Source organism: Brassica napus, chromosome C2 (assembly GCF_020379485.1).
Source record: "Brassica napus cultivar Da-Ae chromosome C2, Da-Ae, whole genome shotgun sequence".
NCBI classification, from domain to species: Eukaryota; Viridiplantae; Streptophyta; class Magnoliopsida; order Brassicales; family Brassicaceae; genus Brassica; species Brassica napus.
In genome coordinates, this window is record NC_063445.1 from 10,541,175 (window position 1) to 10,551,216 (window position 10,042).

A 10,042-nucleotide genomic window follows, 5' to 3' on the forward strand; every position below is an offset into this window, starting at 1 on the left:
AAACACTGAACTTTTCAGGAATTGCCAAAAGAAACCTGGACATATGGGCTAGCCAATAAAATCCTGAACTTTTGTTGACTTTTCGGGTTTATTAAGAAACTTACGATTGACTGACCAGATAAACACACCGTTAACCGAGTTAACTGTTAATTAAGCGGACGTTAATTTTGGGTGTTAAAGTATACGACGTCGTTTCATCACTTTGTCTGATTAAAGACAAACGACGTCGTTTATATAGCTGTGTTATTAAAAATGAGAAATCGGCCAAAAAAACACTGAACTTTGCGGGAATTGCCAAAAGAAACCTGTACTCGAACCAGACCAATAAAACCCTGATCTTTTGTTGACTTTTTTAGTTAATTCACAAACTTACGGTTGACTAACCAAATTAACACACCGTTAACGGACAGTTAAGACAGTGTTAACTCACCGTTAATTACTGCGGTTTAGTGAAACTACGTCGTTTCATTCAGTTGTTTTGTTAAACACAAAATCTCAAGACGACGTCGTTTTGCTTAATTAAAATTGTTGTTGCCTGGACTCGAACCCGTGCACTCGTGGTCGTAAGGGGGTATTGCCACTGAGCTAGTGGACTTTTCGGAAGGTTATCACACATGTTTATTTTTATTGATCAAAAGATGTGTTTGATTGCAATCAAACAAAATGAAACCCGTGTTTGAACGTAACCCTAAGGATTACCCATGAGGAGCATTTTGATAAAATCTGGGATTACCAAGCAGAGATATTGAGGAGCAATCCTGGATCAACCATGGAAATTGAAACCATACCAGGAGCCACGGTTGGAACCAAGCAGCGGTTCTACAGACTCTACATGTGTTTCCAAGCACAAAAGGAAGCATGGAAGAAGATTTGTAGGCCTGTTATTGGCTTAGATGGAGCCTTTTTGAAATGGGACATCAAGGGACAGTTGTTGGCTGCGGTTGGAAGAGATGGAGACAATAGAATTGTCCCTATTGCTTGGGCTGTAGTGGAGATAGAGAATGATGCAAACTGGGATTGGTTTGTGAAGCGTTTGGCCTTGGATTTGGGATTGGAAAATGGGAACGGCTTTGTTATAATGTCTGACAAACAAAAGGTAAACACTTTGCTTTCATGATACTCAATGAATGTTTGATTCTTGTTTCTGATTTTTTTTTTCTGATCTTGTAGGGATTAGTGAAAGCAGTTCATACCCTCCTTCCAGAAGCTGAGCATAGACAGTGTTGTCGCCATATCTACGAGAACTGGAGGAAAGGTGGAAAAGATCTAAGGTTACATAGGTTCTTCTGGATTTATGATTTCGCCCATTTAGGGTTTATACCAATCGGAGGAGAAAACGCTATCGTTTCTTTTTGATTCATTTAACTCGGATTCAAAGAGAATAAAAGAAACTGTGTTTGTATATCCATTGCAAAGTCCACTAGCTCAGTGGCAAAAACCCCTACCATTAAACCCGAGTGCACGAGTTCGAGTCGATGGAACCCCATCTTTTTAATTAAAAAGTTAATGTAAAACGCGTCGTTTCATTAATTTGTCTTTAACTCGGATTCGAAGAATAAAAGAAATTGTGTTCGTATATCCATTGCAAAGTCCACTAGCTCAGTGGCAAAAACCCCTACCATTAAACCCGAGTACACGAGTTCGAGCCGTAGGAAACACATATTTTTAATAACACGGCTATATAAACGACGTCGTTTGTCTTTAATCAGACAAAGTGATGAAACGACGTCGTATACTTTAACACCCAAAATTAACGTCCGCTTAATTAACAGTTAACTCGGTTAACGGTGTGTTTATCTGGTCAGTCAATCGTAAGTTTCTTAATAAACCCGAAAAGTCAACAAAAGTTCGGGATTTTATTGGCTAGCCCATATGTCCAGGTTTCTTTTGGCAATTCCCGAAAAGTTCAGTGTTTTTTTGGCCGATTTCTCGTTTAACAAAACAACTGAATGAAACGACGTAGTTTCACTAAACGGCAGTAATTAACGGTGAGTTAACACTGTCTTAACTGTCCGTTAACGGTGTGTTAATTTGGTTAGTCAACCGTAAGTTTGTGAATTAACTAAAAAAGTCAACAAAAGATCAGAGTTTTATTGGTCTGGTTCGAGTACAGGTTTCTTTTGGCAATTCCCGCAAAGTTCAGTGTTTTTTTGGCCGATTTCTCATTGTATATCCCTAGTTTTAATTGTCTATCCCTAGTTTTGATGTCTATCTTTTGATTTTAAGAAGAAGAGAACCCTTCATATTTTTTTAAGAACCCTTAGATAAAAGACTTGCAATGGACCATACAAATATACATGTCTTTTAACTAAGTGTCTTAAACCTATTTTTCCAACTAAAAATTATTAAAAAATGATTAAGAACCTCTAAATGAGTATGTGGGATAATGATGCTCTAAGAGCATGTTCAACCATAGAACCCCTAATGGGTTCTTAATTCATTTTAAAGTAATAAATTTAGCTTAAGAACCATTGCTAAGAATCTCTTTGTTTAAATTGCTCCAATGGTAGGTTCTTAATTAGAGGTTCTTAAAAAAAAATACTAAAGATAAATTTACTTTTAGTAAAAATTTATTTATTAAATAAAATATATTACAAGAAATAATTTTAAACATAGATTTAAAAAAAATTACAACAAAGATTACTAAAATAAACGAAAATAATTTGAAAAAAACACATAATATATCAGTTGTTGTCCTCATCACGTCCGAATTTACGCCATATATGTTCAACCAAATCAGCTTTCAGTTGGTGATGCATCTGTCTATCACGAATTCTAGTTCGAACACCCATCATATTGGCGATATTTGTAGGGGTATCTGTAGAATACGTGAGATCAACATGTGAACTCCCGTTGTGTTCTTGTTGGAACTCTGAAACATCATATTGAGTGTAGCCATCTCGTTCGTCCTCTACTATCATATTATGGAGTTATGATACATGCTCTCATAATCTTTCCAATTTTGACTTTATCCCAAAAAAGAGCTGGATTCTTAACAATGGCAAAGCGAGCTTGCAAGACTCCAAATGCACGCTCAACATCTTTCCGTGAAGCTTCTTGATGTTGAGCAAATAAAACTGCTTTCGGTCCTTGTGGTATTGGAATAGATTGGATAAAAGTTGCCCATTTTGGATAAATACCATCGGTGAGATAGTAAGCCAAATGATACTCTCTTCCATTGACAGAGTAAGTGACTTGCGGAGCATGACCTTTTATTATGTCATCGAAAACAGGTGAGCGATCTAGAACATTGATATCATTTAAGGTACCTGGAGGTCCGAAAAACGCATGCCATATCCATAGATCATACGAAGCAACCGCCTCTAAAACAATCGTGGGTTTTCCCGAACCACGTGAATATTGACATTTCCAAGCGGTAGGACAATTCTTCCACTCCCAATGCATACAATCAATGCTTCCTATCATTCCGGGAAATCCGCGATGCTCTCCGATATAAAGTAGGCATTGAAGATCAGCCGGTGTTGGTTTTCTTAGGTACTCATCGCTGAAATTTTTTATTATTCCTTCGACAAACTGTTCCAAACATGACCGAGTAGTAGTTGCACCGAGCCGGAGGTATTCATCAACCGCATCAGCCGCATGACCATATGCCAAGACTCAAATAGCTGCGGTACATTTTTGAAGTGTAGAGAGACCAAGCCTTCCGAGACCATCTGGTTTTTGTTGAAAGAATTCCATTTCATTGGAGAGTCGATCAACAATTTTCATGAACAACAGCTTGTTCATTCTAAATCGTCGGCGGAATATATTATCAGGATATGTTGGTGTGTCACTGAAATAATCATTCCATAGCTGGAGATTGCCTGCTTCACGGTTTCTTTCGATATAAGCTCTTTTTTTTTTCTTCTTCTTTCTTCTTGTTGATCACCGTAATTATTGACAACATTTTCGAAGTAACGATCAAAATATTGATCACAGTGTTGATCAAATATGTCATCTTCTAAATCCTGAAAATGATTATTGGAAGAAGACGCCATAAGAAACAAGAGGGTGTAGAATGAAAAGCTTGTTGATATGAACAGAGGAGATAAGAAACAAGAGGAGATATGACACTTTATGTTTATATGAGAAGTTTGTTTACATGAAAAAAATTATCGTGGAGAATGAGAAGTTTGTTAAGAAAGAAGTATGAGAAGTTTGTGCAAATGAGAAGACTTGAGAAGTTTATATAATACATTCAACTTGAGTCGATCACACTACACCACAATTTGACAAAGACTCGTGACTTACAACTCGACAAAGACTCGTGACTTACAACAACAACACTGTCTTGTGAACAACACATGAGACAACATAATAGACAGTACAACAAGACAAAGACCCGTGAACACATGAGACAACAGATGAGACATGATTCATCCACTGTTTTCCAACAACAACACTGTCTTCCAACAAACTGTATTCCAACTCGCATGACCTGAAAATAAAGAGACAAGAAGACAAAAAACATTAATCCAAGCACATGTCAACAAGACAAGAAAAATACAGACACAGAAAGACTCGTGAACACATACACACAGCTTTTTTAAAACATATATATCAAGTTGAGAAACCGAACAGAAGAATTTATATTATTAATGTGGAGAGACAGAAACTTGTAAAACAAGAACCGAGACTTAAAGACAACACAAACTTAAGCTTAGAGACCAACAAACAAGTAATTTTACAACACAAACTTAAGTTTAGACCAGACTTTAAACAACACAAACTTAAGCTTATACTATAACTAATTTGACATAAGCTCATCAATAAGCTTCTTCTTCAAAGCTTCTTCATACTCGGGTAGATCTGCTTTGCCGACTAATGAGTCAAGTAGTTTCATCTTTGTCATCCTCTCTTTGACAGCCAAATCTTCCTTCCTGATCCTCCACATACTCTCCAACTCATCCAGCGCCTTACCATCTCCCATCGTCTTCTTACTGTGGCGCTTTGAAGCCTTAACACTAGGGGGACGCATAGTTGCTTGCTCAGCTTCACCAGTGGTGGTTTCAAACGCGTAAGAGCTTGCTGATTGTGCACTCTCATCACACTTCCTCTTTTTGCCGCTTGCTGTGGTTTTAGAACTACACAATTCACACCATTTCTGGTCATTCCTCAACTCCTTCCATGCGTGCTCAAGAGTAAACTTCTTCTTGTGGTTATTGTAGAAGATCTCATGCGCATGTTTGAGAACATCGTTCTCATTTTGGCCGCTACTCTTCTCCCTAGTTGCTGCTTCATACGCCCCACAAAATTTGTTTACTTGGTCATTTATCTTCTGCCACCTTTGCTTACAATGTGGTGGCTGTCTAGTTTCAGAACCTGCAACTTTGAGACTTGCTTCAAAGTATGCAGCAATCCTTTTCCAGAACGCACCAGCTCTTTGCTCGTTAGCTACCACCGGGTCTTTGCTCGTTAGCTACCACCGGGTCTTTGCTTGTGTTTAGCCAAGCGCTAATGAGGGTAACATCATCAACTGGCGTCCACGCCCTCCTTTCTTTACGCTCTGCAGGGACTTGGGAGGAAGAGACTTCGACATTGTCTTGGACATAACCAAAGACAGTGTCTTGCTGGCTATTCAGAAGATCAACAAAGTTTTCAAACGGTGTATATGAATTGGAATCCATATCCGAAAGGCTCAAGAGAGTAACAACAGAGAGAAACAACATAGATAAACAATAGAGAGAAATAAAAGAAATAACGAAAAGAGAGAAAGCTTTGATAGATGGAAGAGAAGAATGACGGTTTTAATAGAAGAGAAGAAGGGAAGAAGGAAACAAGTATTGATCACCATTGATCAACACCCAACCATTTTGAGAAGACAGTTTTCTAACCCATTAATCACACATCACCTTTGATTTCTATCTAACCACAACATTAATGACCACAAGTAAATAACTCTCTAACCACAACATTAATTACCAACCGTTCAATTGAAACCAAAATGACAAACAATTTTCAGGTCAGACAGACAAACCAAAAACAAATAATAGACACTATTCAATCCGAGCACAAACTAGAGTCAATTCAGTTCATAAACACAAACCAAAAGCACCATCAATTCAGTTCAGAGACACAAAGCAGAAGCACCATCAATTCGGTTCAATTCAAACCATTTCGACAATCAATCTAGTTCAGACACACAAACCAAATGCTAAATCAATTCAGTTCAGATAAACAGACTTAATCAATTCGACAACCATTCCAATTCAGATAAGACAAACAGACTAAACCAATTCAGTTCAGCGACAAAGATGCGTGTTACTTTTATTGCCATTGTAGTCGAACGTTGATGAACCTTCATGTTTGTTGATCCGTAAGACGAACATCGATATCCTCTTGATCGGAACAATCTCAACAGACAGAGAAACAAAAAAAAATAAAATTGGATCAGAGGTGACCGATTACAATAACAGACATCAAAAGCCAGATCATATGAAGCAAACACATCACAAATACAGAGAAAGACCAAAAATCTAAGACATGCATGAGTTGAAAGAGAGATACTCTGCTTTACCTTTCGCTTTGGCGACTTCAGCCGTGGAGGGAGAGATAGAGGTTTTCAACCGTCAAGGAGCGCCGTAGAGCCACCGAAACAGAAGGCGTGATTCTTCTCTGAGGAGAGATGATGAAAGAGAGGCAGAGTGGTGGAGAGAGCTAGAGAGATGCATCGCCGTCTATCGAATAGGCCACAATCGACGCCTTCACCGCCAGATACGAGGTTCTCACCGTCACATACGCCGACGGCTTCAACCGATCGGTGAGAAATCGATCAACACATGCGGATTCGACGAGGTGAGGTGAAGAGACGAGGTTTCGTCTACGCGAAGGAGAGAGAGAGAAGCCGTGTGTTTGTCAAAAAAAAAAGCGAAAGAGGTGTGCCCAATAGCGAACACGTGGCCATAAGACGCGGTTCTTCTTCCCCTTATTTAAGCGCCGCTTCCACTCATTAATTCCATTTATCTTTTTTCTTAAATCCAAAATTAAACTAAGCACCCCCTTAACAACCCGCGTTGAACGTGCTCTAAGAAGCTAAGACACAGCGCAACTACAACTAAAGCCCGAATATCTCGCTAAACAAAATAAATGAAACAGGACACGTAGCGCCTCCTCAGCACTCGAATTGTCATCAATTAGGTGAGAGACAATGTCTTCTTTATATAATAAGATTTAATCTCTCTACTAAGGAGCCATTTAGTATACTCTCTCCATTTCACAAAGATAGACTTTCTAACATTTTCATACATATTAAAAAACAAATTAAATAAAACCAATTAAGTTTTTTTGAAGTTTACATTTTTTTTGTATAGAAAACATAAAATATCTATCTTTGTGAAACAAATTTTTTTTCTAAAACATATATAAACATGGTGACAGAGTTTCGGGCTTTCTTATGAACTTAGATTAACATATAATAAGCCGAAAATTTCCGAAGGCCCATTACCTATTTCAAGGTGCTTATCTCATTGGTGGTATTGCCCAATGAAATGTTTTAGATGAAAAACGAAAATTGCTAAATTAGACAATGCTGACGTGGCATGATAAAGACAACGATGACCTGGCAAGTGGTAACCAAAAAACCCCTAAAGAGACCAACAGACCTCGCCTAATTTAAATCAGTTTGCCCTAACAATTAAAACCCTCAAAAATCACTTTCTTCACAAAACAAAACAGCAGCAGCAATGGGGAGCTCATCCAACGGCGGCGCAATGTCCGGACGTGCTCCCGGAACCGGCGGCGGCGTTAAATCGTCGGCTCCAGTAGACAAAGAAGTAGACTACGCTAATTACTTCTGCACATACTCATTCCTCTACCACCAGAAAGACATGCTCTCGGACCGTGTCCGTATGGACGCTTACTACAACGCCGTCTTCGAGAACAAACACCACTTCGCCGGCAAGGTAACAGAAAACGAGAAACCACTTCTCTTGATGTCACTGGTCCTCTCTGTATATATTTGTAATAAAACTTGGCTGATTGTGTTTGTTTTGAATTGAAAGACGGTGTTGGATGTTGGAACCGGGAGTGGGATTCTAGCGATTTGGTCAGCTCAAGCTGGTGCGAGGAAAGTTTATGCAGTTGAAGCTACTACGATGGCTGATCATGCTCGTGCTCTTGTCAAGGCCAATGGTCTTGAGGATGTGGTTGAAGTGATTCAAGGCTCTGTTGAAGATATTTCTTTGCCAGAGAAAGGTAATTGTTAAGTTTACTTATTTTGCAAGCAAAGAGAGAGAGTCTTGGGTTATTTAAAAGTTACTGCTTTTGAGATGTACTAAGCAGTTTTGTATGTAATCAATTTTTAAATGTGCAGTTGATGTAATTATCTCCGAGTGGATGGGATACTTCCTTCTGCGTGAGTCCATGTTTGATTCTGTTATATCTGCTCGTGACCGTTGGTTAAAGCCGACCGGTGTCATGTAAGTGGTTTCTATTATTACCTATTGGCTTACTTGATATTCTCTTAAGGTTTTATCAAATGATTTGATTTAGATCTCATGAATAAGTTGATAACACTTAATTAACAATGTGGTCAAAGATATGGTTTGATGTTTGTGTATGTGACTTTGAATCCAATAGGTACCCAAGTCATGCTCGCATGTGGCTTGCACCCATCAAATCTACTCTGTCAGATCGGAAGAAGAATGATTTGGATGGTGCAATGGCCGATTGGGATAACTTCTCCGATGAGATCAAAAGCTACTACGGAGTTGATATGAGCGTTTTGACAAAACCTTTTGCTCAAGAGCAAGAAAAGCATTACATACAGGTAGGTGACATTAAAGGTCCCTAGGTGACTAATGAACAATTTGCTCTGTTATTTGAATGGAAAACTCATAAAAAGTTTGTCATTTTTTGGGGCAGACTGCTGTGTGGAATGACTTGAATCCACTTCAAGTGATAGGCACACCTACACTTGTCAAAGAGATGGATTGTTTGACAGCCACTGTCAGTGAGATCGAGGAAGTCAGGTCGAATGTAACCTCAGTCATCAATGGGCACACGACTCTATGTGGTTTTGGTGGTTGGTTTGATGTTCAGTTCCGGGTTAGTTCTTATAAAGATTCTTTGTGTTGCATCTTGTTTGTGTGTAATGTTAAAAAGAGACTCTTACACTTTTTTTTCTCTGTAAATAGGGTAGAAAAGAAGACCCTGCGCAGCAAGATATCGAGTTAACCACAGCTCCAAGTGAACGACACTGCACACACTGGGGACAACAGGTACGTTCTCCCTCAGTTCCTGCCCTATGATATGATTAAGGCTTCAAACTGAAAGACATGTTATGATCTGAATGTGGCAGGTTTTCATTATGTCCAATCCTATAAATGTTGAGGAAGGTGATAATCTGAATCTCGGTTTGGTGATGAGCCGGTCCAAGGAAAACCACAGACTAATGGAGGTTGAGCTTAGTTGCGAGATAAAAGAGGCGTCTGGCAACCCTAAGGAGTCATTCAAGAAGATGTATTTCATAGAATGATTATACAGATGAATGGAGCTTGGTGGTTCTTGCATCCAATGAATGAATCCAAATGTAATGTTTTACTATTTGTTTCCAACTTTTCCTTTATGTAACGAGCAATTTACATTGGTAACTAGAAACTAGTCTTTACAGTATTGTTTTTTTCAAAACAAATTTTGATTAGTATTTAGTGAAAATTGCTAGATTGTTACCTTTGATTTGATTCGGTCAACATTTTGTTGTTTGCAGTGTTTTAATTTACTGAGTGATGTGGGTCACATCCCCTATATATTATTTGTGAAACATTACAACTTCTTTTTGTAGCCACATGTCATCACTAAGATGATTCTTAGAATTACTAGAGAAATAGGTTGGTCCATCTAATTATATAATAAACTTTTTATTAAACTAACCATAAATTCATTATTAATGTCATTTATTATTTCCTTAAATAAAGATTACGGAATTGCATAATGTGGATAAAGTATATATGACAATTAATGATTTTGAATAACAAAGATCTGATAAAAAAAATGTATCTTCTATCAAATTTGTTTAATTTAAAACTATTAAAATAACTTTTAA

At 38.1% G+C, this 10,042-nt stretch overlaps 2 protein-coding genes across 2 annotated transcripts; one reads left to right on the forward strand and one right to left on the reverse strand.

Moving 5' to 3' along the window:
• Nucleotides 1–4,747: 4,747 nt before the first annotated feature.
• LOC125582159 (glutathione S-transferase T3-like) lies at nucleotides 4,748–5,627 on the reverse strand. Its single transcript, XM_048748713.1, has 2 exons — nucleotides 5,399–5,627; nucleotides 4,748–5,322 (listed from the first exon to the last, which is right to left on the reverse strand). Exons 1-2 carry the CDS (start codon nucleotides 5,625–5,627, stop codon nucleotides 4,748–4,750), a joined length of 804 nt encoding a protein of 267 aa, XP_048604670.1.
• A 1,861-nt stretch (nucleotides 5,628–7,488) lies between these two features.
• LOC106390109 (protein arginine N-methyltransferase PRMT10-like) lies at nucleotides 7,489–9,675 on the forward strand. Its single transcript, XM_048747179.1, has 7 exons — nucleotides 7,489–7,901; nucleotides 8,001–8,193; nucleotides 8,312–8,417; nucleotides 8,578–8,767; nucleotides 8,863–9,045; nucleotides 9,135–9,218; nucleotides 9,299–9,675. Exons 1-7 carry the CDS (start codon nucleotides 7,683–7,685, stop codon nucleotides 9,473–9,475), a joined length of 1,152 nt encoding a protein of 383 aa, XP_048603136.1. The 5' UTR covers nucleotides 7,489–7,682; the 3' UTR covers nucleotides 9,476–9,675.
• The last annotated feature ends 367 nt before the right edge of the window (nucleotides 9,676–10,042 follow it).